The 18,909-nt window shown below is 37.7% G+C and overlaps 1 protein-coding gene across 10 annotated transcripts in view; it reads left to right on the plus strand.

Annotated features, from left to right (window-relative positions):
• Window positions 1-18,909, plus strand: part of LOC117429076 (unconventional myosin-IXAa-like) — a 165,929-nt gene that overhangs the window by 103,760 nt on the left and 43,260 nt on the right. For all 10 annotated transcript variants that reach the window (XM_058998519.1, XM_058998515.1, XM_058998517.1 and 7 more), the window contains 3 exons: window positions 334-423; window positions 8,223-8,339; window positions 11,454-11,588. In XM_058998519.1, coding sequence (XP_058854502.1) covers window positions 334-423; window positions 8,223-8,339; window positions 11,454-11,588 — 342 coding nt within the window. The remainder of the gene's footprint in view (window positions 1-333; window positions 424-8,222; window positions 8,340-11,453; window positions 11,589-18,909) is intronic.

Here is an 18,909-nt window from a genome sequence, read left to right on the forward strand (position 1 = left end):
CTCCCTGTCACAAACACATAAAGAAAATGTTTAAACTTAAATTGAAAAACCTTATGTGAAGATTAGCATCTGCATAGCAACACATAGTCATTCTGCCACTGGATTTGAAAAATGACTCGTGTGGTAACACTGAATAAGAAAATGTTTCCATGCTTTGTTGTGTAAATATACATGTATATCATTTTTTTTTAATATGTCATTGATAAATTCTAAAGTATGTGAGCTTGTTTTGAAACTGGGCTTACTGGTATACTGTAAGAGGACACCCTTATTGAAGTAATGTACTGTAAATTTAAAAAGCCCTTTAAACTAGCATGGTTTTGTTTTTCACAGGTGAAGGAAGAGATGCTGTTTGACGCTCTCACTACCAGGAAGACGATGACAGTGGGGGAGAGGCTCATCGTGCCCTATAGGCTTTCTGAGGTAAGAGATGTTCAAAGACTTTACGTTTGAACTTGTTGCAGTACTGTATTGTTTACTGTCTATGACCCCCAAGCCACATATGGAAGTAACTTTATTGTGAAAGGCATACTGTCTGAATGATAATGAAGGAGCATGGATGCTAGAATTGGCAGACCTTGAAAGTCTGTTACTGTGATTCAATCCTTTGCACAACAGAATGGGATACTATACTTCAATACTTTTTGTTAATCAACATCCATAGAAGTACTACTGTAAAAAAAAGAGATATTTGACAAACGTTTTCAAACAATGTGATGAGATATATTCATCTGTACTGCATAGATCTTGTGATGCCTTAGTTTTAAGTATGCACTGCAGCTGATCCACAACTTTTAAGCACTAATTGAAGACACTGATAAACTAAACGTAAACGTGTTTTAGCTTTTACATGTTTTCTGAAGATTGTTGTAATTCTTGCTGAAGGTTATATTTAAAAAATGTCATAACTGTCATTTCATAATTGATAGATTGCATTTTCAGGTTGTAGGAGCTTCAGAATGTCCGCATCGGTGCCTTTTTAAATGTGGTACAGATGTAATAAATATATGTATTGCAACTGCAATATAATCTATAAGGTTTTGCAAGAGCAGCGGTGATATGTAATGCCCTGTGATTTACTGATTAACACAGTGCCAAAGATAAGCAAACTAAAAAATAAAATAGATTGATGGGACTCTGGCTGACGCGGTGGTTATTTTGAACTTGTAGGTTTATGAGTGGCTGTCTTTTTGTATTCAAACCTTGGGCATTAGTTCAGAACTGAGATGTGGAATTAACAGTGTGTCTGCAGGGAAGACATAACGCAGACCTGGCTCAGGCCCTTTCTCTATACAACAGCTGGAATGAGGGGAAACTATTTGTGGCAGGCTGGTTTAGTGCTCAGATAGATTGCAAATTTGTAGCAACAGATGTTTTAAGTATCTTCTGCATTGCGCATTGGGATTTCGAGGGAACACTGTCACCCTCCAGATCTATAATCTTATGTTATAAACTTAACGAGTTGCATAAAGGAGTTCTGCCAAACTCCATCATGGAGCATAGTTTGGAAAAGAAAAGTGGATTGTACCACAGATAAATATCTTGTCAAGTTATTTTATGTCCCTAACTAATGGGGTAACATTAATGCATACATTATGTCTGTAACAGATCATTGTGAAACATTTTGGACATTTTGTTGGACAGATTTTTAAGGGTTTCAGAATCTAGGTCAAGGTGGCTGGTTATTGGCAACAGCTTGTTTGATTTTGATGAAACTATGCATGGATATTTTATTATGTTATGATATTCTACAAGCTGTAATGTAGGTCATGATATCATGGTGACCTACTATTTCATGGCTAATGTGGTGTTTCTGTCCCCGAATATTAGGTAGACTTTCTGGATAAGAGTAATTTTCAAAGCTCCTTACATTGAAAAACCACAGCTATTTCACCTTCAGATGCTGATTCATAATTTCAGTGCTGTGGAAGCTAGTTGTTCATGGAAAACTAACCTGTTTGTGTGAGTAATTATACAAAGCTTCAACCAGTACAGTGTTATATCTCGGACACCATTAGAGACTTTTGCATGGTTATATTAGCCTGACAATCCAAATGTGCTGGTGCCCTCTTGAATGTGTTCCTCTGTGCTTAAAGACATTTCACACCTGAAAGAAATACAAATAGCTGATATTAGTAATTATACATTGTAGTTTAGAGCAGTGTGCAATATTTTACGTCAGATTGCTGGTACCTGATGACTTCAGTAACTTGTGCAAACGGTATTATCTTTTCAAAGGAATTAGAAACTTTTGCCCCACCCCTATCGACTTGTTAATGTCAACAGCCCCCTGCTCTCTGAGGAAGTATTTCTAGAATGTGATGCCGATTCTGCAGTTCCTATGGGTCTTTTTTTTAGCGCCGTCACACCCAAGAAAGTGCAGAAATCCTGGTTTTACCACCTTTCACTTCCCTACTCGTCAACGTCTTCATCACTCAGCAGAACACTTTCATGAATAAGCAAATTTCGTTTTCCTGCTGCCAGTTCAGCAGTACAAGATGATCGGTAATCTTTGCATGAAGGTTTGTGACTGGAGCAACCCCCAGCCTTTATACTTTACATACAGCAGAGTTGCCTTTCCAGTGGCCTCTCCGTTTCTCAGAATTCCTTTGGCTCTTTGAGATTTGGCTCGTGACCCAGAAGCCTAAGCGTGTTTATAGAAGATCTAAGGCCAGCACGTATTGCTGTACTCCAGCCCAGCCCTTGTCGGTGTGTTCCAAAGAGCGCCATTTAGAAACTTCTCTGCTTCATCTGTTTATAAGAAAGCGTTGCGCTAGGAGGATTTAGTTTGGATCAGTCTTCATGAAAACAAACAGAAAAAACAGTTTGTGAAAATTTGTAACCCAGGGAAAGCTTACTCTGCTGCTTTTACAGCACATGTTTCAACTACAGCAGAGCTGTTGACCATTCTTTAGGAATCGCCTGGATGGATTATGCAATTTTTGTAATAATAGATCTGAGGAGTTGATGCTGTTTATTAGATTAGTTGTGATATATGTATAGTAGATAACCGTGATATATTATTAAATAAATGTATAAAAGTTATCAATTCTTCAATTCCATTATCACAATGACTTTGATGTAACAAGGCATCTTTTATTGGCTACCATTCTTTATGCTGTTGATTTATAGTTCATAGTGACCTACTGCAAAAAGTGAAACTCAGAAACTGCAAGCAAAAATAATCTGACTTAAAACACTCTGAATGTTTTAAAGTATAGGTTATAAAATGTTAGATAAAAGGGGTGTGGTTTGCTGTTGGAATACGCCTCACTTGTTTTGAGAAGAATGGCTTGCCCTTTTGCTCATTGTAACGCCCTGTAAAAGTGAACTGCTTTGATGAAAGGATCTTTATTTTACCACATTTGTGCAAGCAGTGCTTTTGTTGGTATTAGAGTACTAATACTGTATGCATATTGGGAAACCTCCTTAAAACAAATAAAACACACAAATGTAAGTGATCCATTTAGTCTTGGGGAATGCAAGGAATTTATATGAAGAGACAAAACAAGTGATTTGTTTTGATTTTCCATTCCGGGAAGAGCTTTGTTTGAGTTTGGGTCCACAGTTGCAGAATTTTTAGCCTCCTTAAAGAAGTAGTTCTTAACAGAAGTTCCTAATGCTCTTTTCATTGCATCTAGAGGACTACAGTACTGACTGAATCAGTGCAGGAGATGTGAGTCGTGTAACTGGGCTTGCCTGTTATGCCAGTTCTGTCTCGACTGCACCACTGAAAGTAGTCCCAGGCCGGTGTTCAGGCTCCACTACACCCCTGGTTTAGATCCACCATTGTGTAGAGGATTAAAATAGACCACGCTGTGGCTGTAGATCACGATGATACTGATAGCACTTGATCTGTATTTACAGTCATGGTGGGAGATGTTCTGCACAAAGCTTCATGATTTAAAAATGCCTTGACTCTTTCTGTTTTTGCTATGCTTATTCTATACATGCAGCACACAAACGAATCCCACACTTTTGTTTTGGAAATGTAACTGAAGTTATCTCCTGTACAGTTCATTCACAGTTTTAAGTAAACAGGATTAACACAAATTTCCCAAACTGAATCATACCCAGACGCAACTGACAAACTGTATTAATCACTTGGTGGTGGTTTTGTTTTGACTTGTGTTTTCTTTTTTTTTCTCCTGCGCTATTGTGGGGATTGCTGCAGTAAAAAAATAAATAAAATAAACACCCAATTGAACAAAAAAGGTGCATTTGAATGGGATGAACGAAAAACACAATGTAATCTCAAAAATACCTTGAGGAATTGTAATGGAAGTATTTAGGAATTTGGACGGTGGGGGAATTAATAATAATAATAATAATAATAATAATAATAATAATAATAATAATAATAATAATAATAATGATGATGATGAATTGGTACAAAATGTTCTCTTTAACTTTACATGTTATCTGTGCTTGAGTACGATGGGGGCTTGTTTTGGAGTATTTTCCAGACTACAGCACATTGCAGTGGTGTATTTATTGTTTATACAGAGCTTTAAGACTTGACGTACTGCAGGCTCTGGAATTCTCCTAAAAGATAAACTGACTCTTCCCGGACTCGGCAGTCCTATTAAAAACCTATTAAAAATCAATAAAACATTTAGCCCACCGGTTTATTATTTGTGTTCTAGGATTAGCATTCTTTACACCTACATTCCAAGCAATCGGTCTAGAAAAGAGAGTGCTTGCCAGCACATTAAGACAAGCTGTAATGTATGTATTCATAATGGGATCCTGGTCACTGCAAAGCAGAGCAGCCATTCCTAACTGTGAAAATAATACCAGCACGTACAGTTTTAATCAGTACGCCGATGAAAGATGAAAAGTTTATCAACTTAGGGGTTGATTTGATCAGATGCAGACAGGACACCCCTGTCTGTTTCCCCTAGGTACTGTACAGTAAATCTCTATGGATCTTGTGATCAGGCATGGGGTAACTCTAAATGCTAAATTTATTCAGGTTTTAAAGGCTGACATAATCCCCTAATATTTCAAGTTTATTTAATGACGACAAGCAAAACCCAGAGAGTAATTAATCACTGAGCAAGAATGTTGTCTTTGGATGGGGTGTGTTCTTTTAACATCTCTGAGTCTCAGCATTAGGCATGGGTACACAATTACAGATATTGTAGCAGACAAGAAATATGCGTTCAGCTCCATTTTTGTCATTCCTTTTTATGACAATAGCCATTTTAAGGCTGAAAGAAGTTACCCCCTCTCTAACTTTGTCAGCCCTAGAGCTCTTACTTTTATAAAAGGTATCAAAAGGACAGTTCCCATGAACAATCTGTTTATGTACATGTGTTTAAAATAATGTATGGTATGTTGAAATACTAAAGTATGATTCTCTAGGTCAAGTTCAGTTGTGGATAAACCCTTTTGAAGCAGTAATTTTACCACTCAGACACAACCTTATAGAGTACATCTACCTTGGAGACCATTTGAGGTTGTGACATCATATATGCGTTGTTTGGACATTGCCTGCTTAATGTGTTGGTGACCTTGACGTTGACCATGTATGGGTTCCATTTGAGGGCAAGTGACATTTTAAGTTTCTGGGGGTATAGACTCTAAACGTAATATTTGATACACAGCTGCATGCTGTGATTTTATCAGTTCCATTACTGTTTCAGTGCTACATTGTTTTAACAACTGGCCATGTCGATGATGCAGACCACACGCTTTGAGATCTGAGTGTCTTTACAGTTACAGCCTGTGCTGTCCAGTAAATAAGAAGCATTTCACTGCCACATTGTTTTAACCTCTGGCCATATCAATGATACTGACTTTTTCCTGTCTGTTTTACTTCATGATGACATTCCCCTTACATTCTTCTCCCAGGGATGCTTTGATTTTGTTCACAAAGAAATGCACCTCAAATGTTTTGAAGCTATATTCTTGTTTTGTCATTTGCCATCCATCCTTAGAAAAATGTTAAACACGCAATAAAAACATTAAATATAGCCAACATGACCAAACAGCAGAGTAATTTGGCATGACCATTAAAAAAAATATTAGAAAGTTACTCAGATTTTCCTGTATGCAGCATCCTCTTTTTATTAAAACTGTGCATAGCAGGCCTCTGATTGTTCTTTTTAAGTGAAGTGCAGCTGCAGCCGTCTACCTTGACCTGTGTGTCCTTGTATTTAAAGGACAAGGGTCTATAAGGTGACAGTTTTTGACTACAAGTGACGGCGGAAACAGAGATATTTACTATGGAGGTTGTTTTACCACCGTAGGATATATTTGAAGAAGTTAACTCGTCTGTTGACAGATTCTTTTATTTATTTTTTCTCATGTGGGTCGAATCCTGTGTTTGCCCACTTTTTAGATCATTTTTCCCACTTTGCATTTTGTAATGAGTGCCATTACATCAGACCTAAACATGAAAAAAACTGTGTTTCTACATAGGATTCAAGACAGGTTCATTTCTACAGATATACTGTATGTGCCATATAGTAGTACTATTAAAGGGGAAACAACTTCCATAGTAAATGCATTGGCTATTACTTGTAGGCATCTTATAAACCTTTATCCTTTATTAAGACCAAGAGCCATTGCACACATGCACACAATGTATTCTCACGAAGGTGTTGCAGTTTTCAAAGGTTATTCTTACGACTCCCTCACAATGATGGCTAGGTTGACGTGGCTTTTTTAAAAAGTCTAATGCTCGCACGCTGTGTATCACAAAATGACATCAAAGATCAAAAAAGTCCAAAGCAGAAATATATTTAATTTTCACACACATGTGCAAAAAAAATGATGGTTAGATAGAATTGGCTTTTGGGAAACGGCCCCTGGTCACTTGTGCCTTTCTGAGCTGGAAATTCAGTACTTGTTATACTGTAATGCAGCAGAGAGAAACAGATTGTTTGAAACATCTACAAGAAGCAGCAATATGCTCACTGGCCACTGTCTTCCTGGAAGTCTCTTTTTTAATATTAATATTTAATATTTAGGAGTAAAACTCAATAATGAAGCAGCATAACTCTGATTGCATGCATAAAAAAGTGAGGACATTGACAAAGCTTCTTTTTAGTAGTACAGTGTTTATTGAGTTTTTCTAGATCAGTGATGCCAGTTTTGTCTGATTGATGATGACTTGGGTGCCTGGACCACTGTTCCATGTCTTTCTGTAAAAGCATGCTTGGCATCAAGCATGTATCAAGCCTGCCACCAGCCATAGTGAAGAATACAGCTGATAAGATATACCATAAATGTTCATTAGTTTTGAAACCACTAGTGTACTTTTATTTGGGTGCAATTCACTTCAGTAGGTCAGTGTGTGTTTTTAAATGAGCAAGGCAGTTCAATAATTTACTGTGCACCTATTTCGTGGCTGTTGACTTTCGTTCTGTCTGTTTATCGTACTGTATAAAATGTAATGGACTGTTCGTTGAGCAAGGTGCATCTTGGGCTTGTTTCTCTGGGACTCTGTTACACAGACTTCATTAAAAGGTCGTAGTGAAGCTCACCCTTCAGATTTTGGGAGGTTTTGTTTTGCCACAGAAGGCTTCATCCAGCAGCTGTTGTACAGTATTCTTTTTTTTTAATGTGTCTTGTGTTAAGCTGTGCTGAGAGGAAAAGTGCGCTGGGCTTTGAGTTACAGTGCTGTTAAGATCCTTGTCTCTGCAAATCTGAATCCTGGAATCGAATCAGGACAGGGTGAAACCAATAGCTTTCTCTGTCATAATCATTTGAATATGAAATGGGCTCAGGCTCTCACCCCTTGTTCTGCAATGTGTTTCCGTTTACAGTAAAACTTTGCTTTAAGGCTACCGCATAAAGTCATCTTCAGTATTCAGAAAAGATTGACTCTTTATTTTGGATATCCTGTTCAGTTGATTTGATTGTTCAATACCTTCAGAAACTTCAGTGGTCTAAAATGAAAAGTGATAACAACTGGAAAATTTATACTAAATCCCAGCTTAAAAAATATTAATCCTTTTTTTTTTCATGCTGTGGCTTTAAATCCGTTGATTTGTTTAGCAGGAGAAGAGTGGATGCAGGCTAGGAAATGTCTGTTTTTAGACTTTTATCCGCTTTATATAACTTGTTACAGTGTTCTACACTGTCTTATGACTGATCCCTTTGAATTATAAGTGACCGTTGCTGTTAAAGGTGGGAGACCTATTAAAAAATGTATTCAATCATGGAAGGGTGATTTGGTTTGGACTAACTGTCTGTGTGCATCTCTCTTATAGGCTGTGACAGTACGGGACTCCATGGCAAAGTCCCTGTACAGTGCGCTGTTTGACTGGATTGTGTTCAGAATCAACCATGCGCTTCTCAATACCCGGGACCTGGAGGAGAACACGAAGGTAAGAGGGGAGCTGAACAAAGCCTAACACGGACATTGGGTTTCAATGTGAAGTATTGGATATACTGTTTGTTTGTTTCTTTGTTCTTTTTACTGCATTATAAATAGGGGCTTGAGGTTTTCAGGTTTTATTTTTTGTCACTTGACGTCCCTTTTTTTAAATTTATTTTCAGCTGATTCTGTTTCCTAATTAAACTCAGAAAAAGCTGTTAATTGCAAAACAATATCATTTGTTTTTACCTTCATATCTTGGCAGAGCCTGATTTCTGTTTCGCTTATTTTTATTTCAGACTGACAAATTACATTAATTGCTCATCGCTGATCCTAATTGCATTTCATTCTTGCAGTCGCCTAGTTTATAGTTGTGCTTTTGTTATTTTCACTCGTTTAACAGTTATCCTGATAGATTTTCTTTTCAGCATAAAATACCCCTGATAGCAAGTCCATCATTTAAAATATCCTTGATTTTGTTGCAAATAAAAAATTATCTAAAACACTGTTTGTAATTAATCGTTTTCTCTTTATTAGAATGCAGAGACAGCTTAACAGTGACTAATTAACATTTAAAGGAAGGTATAGATTTGGAAAATAAAAACTGAAAATTTCAAGCCCTAATTATAAACCACATATAATAAATCAACACGTCACTGTTAAAGATTTGTCAAAACTCAAGTATGTCTTATCTTGTGTGAAGATGTTATCCCATGCTAGAACGAATGGCACAATTCTAAATGAACAAAAAACACTTCTGTTTAAAAGTAGTTCCAGAGTACAATCTTCATTTTTTGTGAAGTTAATATGCTGTGTGTAGCGAGACTTATTATAACAGAAATCCGAACAATAAGAGACCCCTCTACACAGTGACTTCAGTTCACTTATATAATATATTAGGGCTTCTGTTTATGTATCCCAGTTTTGTTTTTTTAGTTTTTCTGTGCTTTTAGTATTAGTCCAAAAAGTGAATTGACCCTTTATTTCTGTAATGCCCTATAGAACGCTGGTTTAAAAATTTATGGGTTAAAACCAGGAACCCTAAATGTGTTTAAATATGCACTCGACCTGCCAAGAATGCACGAGGAGCTCAGTCAGTCTCGGCTTACTGGAAGCAATGTGTGACAAAGAAGTGTCCGTCTTGCGTACAAAATGCCATTTGCTGTTATAGGATTTTGGACATGGATACCCGATCTTTCACAAATTGCACTAAATGGGACATTTTGTGACCTAAAGGGTATTTGGGATGTAAAATGTACGCTTTGTCACAAATCGACCCATTCCTCAGAGAGTACCTGTGCTGGCAGCCACCAGGTAAACATTTAACTGGGTTTGCAAATGTTTTAAATTTACGCCAGGACTATATCTTCTTTTGGGTGAAATGAAGAACACCCATTTTATCTGCATTGTTTGTCAATCGAGAGTGAAGAAGTGGCGATTTGGAGGTGGGGTGGAGGTTTGCCTTTTTGAAAAGGGCTGAGGGAGTGGGGTGATATACAGTACCAGCCGATTTGTGCATTTGAATGGCTTTCGTCCAAAAGAATATATGTCCAATAACAGTTCCTGTGTGTATAGTTGGGTCAGAAAATAATATAGTTATCTCATTTTGTTTGCACATACGTTTTTAACTGCATAGCCAGGTAATTCCTTTAACAAAAACATTCTGGTATAACCTGAGGAGAGTGTTCCAACAGCTTTATATTAGTCTGTCACAGAAACTGACAGGCTATTACAGCCCAGGTTTACCAAACAGCTGATGCACTATGTCATTTATTTCTTCTTCTATTGGTCTATTTATCAATTTGAAACATGACGTCCATAACAGATGACTTCATTTTATTTGCTGCTGTTCTTTTATAGAAAATTAAGACAGAAGGGGACTGGTACAGACCAGCCAGATTTTAACAGCAGGGTGCTGGGCTTCTAATCCTTAGATCGGTTGTAAATAATTTCTGCAGTTTAATTTGCAGAGTTTCTGGTTGACAGCTGGTGTGTATCTTTCTCTAGTTTTGCTTTATTAATTCTCGCTGCCAAATGTTAACATCCATGCTGAAATAATTAAAAGCCTGGAAAGACCACAACTGTCAAAGATGTGACTGACTTTTCTTTTCTGTTACGAAAAGAAAGTTTGTGTCCCCAACAGAGGGGGAAAAAGTCAGCTACATCCGTAGTTCTCCTTTCAACCTCCTCTTTGGTCTTTTTAGCTCCAGATGCAGGCATTTGATGCCGTCATTGCATATTTGTACACTGGGATGAATTAGTCCATATCTAGCAAGGGAAACACCTACAAATGGGAGAGAATATTTTTGTAATGTATTATTCCTGTTGTGGTGGTCGCTTTGTGCCACTCTTGTTTCTTGTTAATTTTTGAGCTACAAATCATATCTAATAAAAGAGAACGAGAACCACATCATTAAAACGCTGACCAACTTGCCATAAGAATTGTTGTATTTCCTGTTGACACTAAAAAGAAAAATAGGATATAAACTTTGATTTGTATGACAGGGATACCTTAGCACTTCTTCCTTCTCCTTTTGAGGAGCCTTCTGTGAAACTTTCTACTCCCAACTACCGTCTAGCTAGAAGAACCCTAGGGAGTTGCTAGGTTAAAGATAATAAATGGTTTTCTACAAAATAAACCAAATTTAAGTAATTGTAGCTAACAAAGTAATTGTATAAATCTTATGTGTTTTGTACTTCAATAACTAAATAGGTGTTAAATGTACAGTTTTGAAAGAGACATAAGTTATAGCACACATGTATATTATAATATTATAATTATAAAAACAGGACATCTAGTTTGCATACAGATATGAAGGTACAGTATCTAGGAATATAAGGAGGTGCCTGCCCCTCACACTTACAAGTACATGTATAATGTGCCCACAATCATACTGTATAGTAAATATAATGTTGGAACCTGGTAGAAATTGAAAATCAGTTGCTCTTAAATTTAATAATTTTTTTTTGGTGCAGTGGGCTTTACTCCTACAGCTCCAGCTACAATACAAGATCTTGCAAGTGGCTGACAGTGTGGTAAATCTAGCCAGCAACGGGCAATACGTGGTGATTTATAGATACTAAACTTTTTAAAACAATCAATCTCTCCCCATCTCTTTCCCAGATCCTGTCGATCGGAGTTCTTGACATCTTTGGATTTGAAGACTACGAGAACAACAGCTTTGAACAGTTTTGCATTAACTTTGCCAACGAGCGCCTACAGCACTACTTTAACCAGCACATCTTCAATCTAGAGCAGGTAGGGGCCTTTTTCTGCTTTGTAGAGATGTCAGAAGTTGCATTTGGGGGCTGATTCCTTGTGGTAGTCCTGCTACCTGTCTACCGGGAGTGGGGGACGATGACGACATTGTAGTATGTTTATTTACAGCCTGAAATAAACATACTACAACCAATGAGCGACAGATCACTCCAACTGTTCTCAATGCAACATAAGAGAGACGCCATTCGTGAATGCCTGACACCCTAATCTACCTGTCTAGAAGGGGTCTCGGCATGCCATCTCCCTGAATTTCTCTTGTGCACCAGTTCTCCAAGCCGCTGTGACAGCCTAGCTCTGGCTGCTTTTCACTGTGGCTGACCCCTCTCGCCTTGGGCATCAGAGTTGTCAAAGAGAGGAATGCTGTTCAGGGCTGTGTTTATGTGAGATGACATTCACAGTGATACTGTAATTGGTATATGCCAGAAGAATTACCTCTAATTGGATAATACTGAGCATCCACGAGTGGCTCTTTACTGGAGAAGCCGACTGAAGGAGTCAGTACGAGCCGTGACTTTTGATTCAGCAGGAGTGCTACTCATAATAATAGGAGGCAGAGAGAGCTAGAAAGGGATTTGTCATACAAAGAAAAACTAGCCGAGATTCTGCTCTTTGCTTTTTTTTCATATTAAAATTGAACTAATTATTTTACCACCAAAACAAGATGTACCGCATGATTAGCCACAGTGTATAGGCAACGATCTTATGAGTGTCTTACTCAATTCATAGTAAAACCAGGAATGGATCAAACCGCTGTGCAATGGGAGTCTTATTTCCATTGCTGCAGCTGATAAGGTATCTTGAAGAGTCAAGTCATTCAAATAACTTGCATCTATCATCAGAAAGAGCTCCCCCACACCACCCTCTTCTGTGTTGTGAAGGCCTCCCACAAACTCTCCAAATTAGCAGATCAGATGTTCAGTGATAGAGGCACTTTTTAAATTCTTCACAATGATGTGCATTATAGCTCCTGTCTTCTGTGGATTGCTTTTTTTCTCCAAATGAATGTAGCAGAATCAAATCCTCTTTTGTGTCTGGAGAAAAAGTAGGTTTCATCTTGATCCCAGAACAAATCAAACAGTAGCAAACAAATTATAACGATTTAAGCATTAAATGTCTGACTGCGCAGACAGCTAGGTGTCCTGTGCTGAAGGGGAGGATATTAATGCTATTATAAACTGAGCAAATGTTTTAAGTCTATATTGACTTTTTTTTTTAAATGTGTGTTAGGTTCTATTTTAGACTGGACTGTTTGGGCTACTTGACGTTTATGTTGCCCTTTTTGCGACGTTTCAAGATTTAAATTCCTGTTTGCTTTGAGAGTATTTGCAGTACTGTGGGATACTGACCACTCTGCTTGGAACATTATTGGCTTTGACAATGAGGATTATAATTCTCTTTATCTCTGTTATATTGCTTTCATTGTAAATGTTCAGTACACTCTTAATGACTGCAGACAGCATAGATCATCATTTTGTAAAATTAGCACAATAGGTGCAGTATATCTCAGTAAGTTCTGTAATTATATTAGTTCCAGTCAGACACAAGCAAAACTGAGACAAATTCCCTCTACCTCTCTCTGTGAGGCACTGTGCAGTGTTTTTGTTTTGTTTTTTCACAGCTGGGCATGAAGGGCCCTTTTTAGTCTAATGAACAAACCAATTAGATTCCAGCTTGGTTGTCGTGGAGTTAGTGAGTCGGGCTGTGTTTCAGTTGCCCTGCAGAGGTAAAACACAGGAGGCACATTCATTCAAGTCTGACTGAGAGGAGGAAACTGTTCAGCCATCAGCTCAAGCTGGCCTGGGAATCTAAAGTTCCTTGTGGTTCCAAACCTTTGGACAATAAATGCTAGTTCTATTCCACTCGCCTATCGGACCTGCATATTCACTAGCTTGTTGAATTCAGAGACCGGTGTGCAAAGTTATTGAATAACGGAGTGCTGTTCATAGCTTTATACCGTATCTTCAGCTTCAGAAGCCACTCAAATCACAATTGCTTACATATGTAACAATATGTTAGACGATTTGAAAAATGCGTCGGATACATACATTTATGAGGTTCAACTTTTCTGAAGCAGGCCACTGATCAAAATAGCCTCTGATTAGATGTTGCAGTTAATGTTCTTCATCCGTATAGGAGGCTGTGTGGTCCAGTGGTTAAAGAAAAGGGCTTGTAACCAGGAGGTCCCTGGTTCAAATCCCACCTCAGCCACTGACTCATTGTGTGACCCTGAGCAAGTCACTTAACCTCCTTGTGCTCTGTCTTTCGGGTGAGACGTAATTGTAAGTGACTCTGCAGCTAATGCATAGTTCACACACCCTAGTCTCTGTGTAAGTCGCCTTGGATAAAGGCGTCTGCTAAATAAACAAATAATAATAAACCAGCCTATCCTATATTTGTCATCTCACAAAATTACAACTTTCTAACTAGAACAAAATTAGACCCTTTTATATAGTTATTCTTTCTGAACTACTATACAGTAAAATAATTTTATGTAAACCAACTGTACAGCCAACTCTGCAGCTTTTTAATATTGAATCTGCACAGGTACAGTAGATGGTGCCATTCAGTGAAAAGGTTTCCCTAGAGCAGGTTCACCACTGCTCTGTTTCCACAAGGTCGACTATGACACACAGTGCAAATTAGGTCTCTAACGCCTGGCTTCGCTAGTGTGTGTTGAGGCTGCTCTTTCCAGAGTGTTTGTGTGTCAGTGTCGGTGGGGAATGGCACTGTATTGATTTTAGTCTGAAACTCTGTGTGACAATCCTATTTGAGCCCGGAGGTGCGAGTGTAGAAAGGCTGGGCGTCAATGTGTTCACATGATCGCCAGAGAATTTCCCCCCCTCTAATGGAAGAAGGACTTTTTTTATTGTAAGATTTCAGTTGAATGTTTCTAGTAGGAGGAGCCAACGGTTGAGTTGAAAGTTCACAGCAATACATGACTCCAAACAAAACCATAATGAACTCTCAAGCCATGGAAGGATCTGGGAGGACATTTAGATCTGTAGTGCAGGTAGAACTAATAGCTGAAAGGTTAAAACCTCGCGTGACTTTCTGGAATGAGAAAATCAAAGAAATGAATATTCCTTAATTTATTTAATTTCTCTATTTCAATGCCCAGCACCTGTTTCACCTTTTTGTATTGGCCAATTCGAATCAAGACTTTACAGCACATCAACTAGTATGTTTTGGTTTTATCGCTGAAGTTTAATCATAAAACAACATTTTAAAAATCTGTATTAAACAGAAAACATGATAGTTCTGTCATTGATGTTTTTTTTTGTTACTTAGAAGCACCATTATCTTCTAGTTAGTTAGCTAGTTTTACAGCTCTAAAAAGAATAAATGGTGTGATTGCAAACATCATCAGCTGTAACTGTTTAGTGTCAGTTGGTTGTCTCTCCGGTATTTCCAGCGTGTCTCCTGCATCAAGTTTTTGATGTCCAGTAATGCAGACCAACATTAATCTGCACTAAACTGTGAAGCTTTACAGATCAGTAATATGCTGTTGCTGCTCCTGCGTGTGGGACTAATTGCCGGTTTACACAACTATATCAACAAGTGTAGGGTGTTTTAATTCTGTAGTACATCGGATTGTGAGGGTTATCCTGTCTCTTGGAGAAGATTAGTTAAGACACAGGGTGTTGCTTTGGTTCAAGTGAAGGGTAAATAGAGAAGAGTGATAGTGGTATTAAAAGTTATGACATCGAAAAGGACCCTGTGTTGCTGGCAAGCCGATCACACATCAGCATTCTGAGCTGGACCGGGTTCAACTATGTTCGGCATGTGTGGCATATGCAGCTCATAAATTAACAGGGCTAAACCAGTTTTTGGAAAATCCTCACACTTCACACGCTTATTAGACTATAATGGTATTGTCATTCACCATTTATGGAGATCTTGTAAATGTGTATGTGGTATCAGGAGGTTACTGAGGTTCGTTCACTTTGTCGGCCAGTTTCTGACAGATTTAAAGAGACTAGAATAGAACTGAATGTTGTCATTACAGGAAAGACTAGTAGCCTGTTGATGATGGTCCAGTTTTTGTGAAGTCTGGCCTGAGGTCAGCAGTATTAATGTGGTGTAGCGATAAACACAAACAAACATTCACTCCCTCTCCTTGGAGGTATTTCTTTGTTCTTGGACATTAATTATTTTATTTAGTAAAATAATCAGGTGTTTTAAGTTGCAGATATTTTTAAAAGGTTGTAAAATATTAGATCAACAGTTATTTATTGGGCAGCAGTGTGAAGTAGTGGTTAGGGCTTTGGACTCTTGACCGGAGGGTTGTGGGTTCAATCCCAGGTGAAGGACACTGCTGCTGTACCCTTCAGCAAGGTACTTTACCTAGATTGCTTCAGTAAAAACCCAACTGTATTAATGGGTAATTGTATGTAAAAATAATGTGATATCTTGTAACAATTGCAAGTCGCCCTGGATAAGGGCGTCTGCTAAGAAATAAAATAAATAAATAAATAAATAATTAAACCATGTTAGATTATTGATGTCCCTTTACCTTTCAATTAGGTTTGGAATCCTTCCGAGTGACTCTGACTGCAATTTCCCAAATACACAAGTCATGTTGTGTTTTGTAAGATGCCTTCACCTCAGGAGCTGCTCTGCAATCCTAGTTGTCTTCCATAGATAGTCAGGCAACTAGAACAGAAAAAAGGAGTTCATGAACTCCTTGTTGAAGCAACGTAATACACTTGAATAGTAAGAATGGTTGCAAACATCATGCAAAGGGAACAGTGAAGTTCGATATTAGAAGGAGGTGGTTACCTGGGGTTCTCGTTGTTTTTGTTGTTTATTATGGGGTAGTTTTGGTGGGTGACCCATGTGCACATTTGTTTAATTCCAGAGACAGCCTCGTCCCCATTCTGAAGCAATGTTTCACAAGATAACATCCAAACAGGCCAAAACCACAGACTCACACAAACCAACCATGTTTGGTTTTGTTTTATTATTTTTCAGTGTGTTGGCATTCGCATTGCAGGAAATATTAAACCACGCTATGAATGAGATGTCAAAAATGTCTTAACAAGGCTATACTTAGCAGAAAAAAAATGATAGAAAACAAACACAACACAATTTGGGTATTGTTTCTTCATTGCTTTAAATTCAATAGTGGTAAAAAAATGGTAAATTTAGAAATTAAAAAACAAAATCTTTCAGACATTGAGAGACTTTTGGTCAAAACTTTTCGCACAGAATTTACTTCTAGTATTTCAAAATTAAAATGTACCAAAACCCCCCAAAAAAACCATACTGAAGCTATGAAGACACTAGCTCAGTGAACCTCAATTCTGTTTCTTGATAAGGTTAGCTTTGCATCACTTGAGATGCCGTGGAGATGTATTTCCTATAAAGTACCAGTAAGCTAACACTTTGAATTAAAGGTTCAATGAATTTCTTTATTTATTCCTAATTCTGTTTAATATTGGATAGTAAAGAAATGCATTACAAATAGCAGACAGTGGGGTGAATTACGATGATTTAAACTGTGTCAAGTGTACACCAAAATCATTTCAAATATGACATTTAGTGTGTTCCTTCCAAAATTCAGGGAGTTCTTTTTGTTTGTATGTTATTGATTGAAATGCTGGTGAAAGAATGAATCAGGAATTCAAGTCTACACTTTCTCTACACTGCAGTAGGCGTTTACATTAGCAGTTCCTCTGTTGGCTGTGGTATTAAGATCAGTTGAACCAACCCCATTGGTTTACATTCCGAGTTAAAGCTTGAAGAAAGTAGGTGAAGTTTATTCATGCCGATTCCCAGTGAGACTGGGGAGTGAAGTGGCCCCCAATGGTAAAATACCAATTTAAACATTTTAGCTTACATTACTTCAAAGGAAACCTTACAACCCAAACATTAACATCACCCAGTTGACTTATTTCTGTGTTAATTTAGCAATCACATGTCCTATTAGGTGAAGCGCTCTCATTTTTTATTAAACATCTGCACCCTTTTATATTTGGGATTGGAAATAAAAAGACGAACATATTTGTCCAGCTGAGTTTTCTTTCTTTTTTTTTTTTTTAAATGCTATTGATTTTATTAAATTCTGGCTGTATTATTTATCCTTTTATTGTTCCATTTCTTTTTTTCCCAGCAATTCCAGGAAATACACAAAAAAAAAGCCATGGAAATGTTAAGAATGCCTTTCATAATATTACACCTCCGAGGATACACACGGCTAGAAGAAAGGTTGCTTCAGTTGAATATGAAAAACACATTACTAGGCTGTTGTCATGGACAACTTCCAAAGACACTGGTCCTGGTTTAGAAAACCCTTCAGGAACAGGGCTGTGTTTTTGAAGTGAAGTTATACTTCACAGTTATTGTTTTTACCCCAAATAGGTTTGCTTGGCTTGTGCAGCAAGCAAGCTTCTAGAGGCTTTGTTTTGACAAAGAATCAATTACTTACAGAGCTCACTGACCCATGCAGTCTATAATATCCAACTCTTCTGTAATGCACCCTCCAAACAGAGGCTTACATTTAAAGAAGCTTGGAATCACTGTTTCAATTGTATGAATGAAGCGCTTCTTTCCTGAAAATGAGTTTCCACACAGGGAGTATTATAATGTTTTGGTTTACTAACTATGTATGTATACAAAACCGGTAAATACCTGAATATTAAGTCAAGCAGACAAATGTTTTTGCCTCTTTCAGTCTTCTAATTGTATCTCCCATTGTATGATTGAGTGTTTGTGGATATGGATGAGTTAAGAATTACAGTGCTTTCCAAACTGCCTGTACACCACGGCAGGTGTTTACATTAGCAATTTGTCCAAATGTTATTAACGAGGGAAGTAATTCCAAAAAAAAAAAAAAAAAAAAAAGATTAGTTCCAAGGCTACAGTTTGCTGTCCTGCAGAAATTATTTGACTTATGTATTCAGTCTAGCTGCAAAATCCTGAAAGCTGCCTAGTGCACTCTGCTGGAAAAGAACACTTTTATATACAGCTGGTACAGTGTATGCAGTGCTTTCACAACAGGTTTGATTTGGATATAACTGAGCTAGCAGGTGGCATTCTTAACCTCCCTCTGCTGCAGGTAGAAGTGGCAGAAACCTGCCTGCTTAATTCAGAGTGACTGATTGACAAGAAGGACGTCTGTGTGCTTGAAGATGAAACTGCCATTTCAAACCACTCCGAGCAGCATGATGCCTAGACAGAAATAACCAACGATTAACCCCTATTCCAGTCACAGACCATGATCAACTTCAAATGCTTTTTACTCGGTTTCAAAATAATGAGGGATTATCAAGAACTTGCGTTGATGGCTTTAATTAAAACT

This window comes from Acipenser ruthenus, chromosome 24, assembly GCF_902713425.1.
Source record: "Acipenser ruthenus chromosome 24, fAciRut3.2 maternal haplotype, whole genome shotgun sequence".
Classification (NCBI taxonomy): Eukaryota; Metazoa; Chordata; class Actinopteri; order Acipenseriformes; family Acipenseridae; genus Acipenser; species Acipenser ruthenus.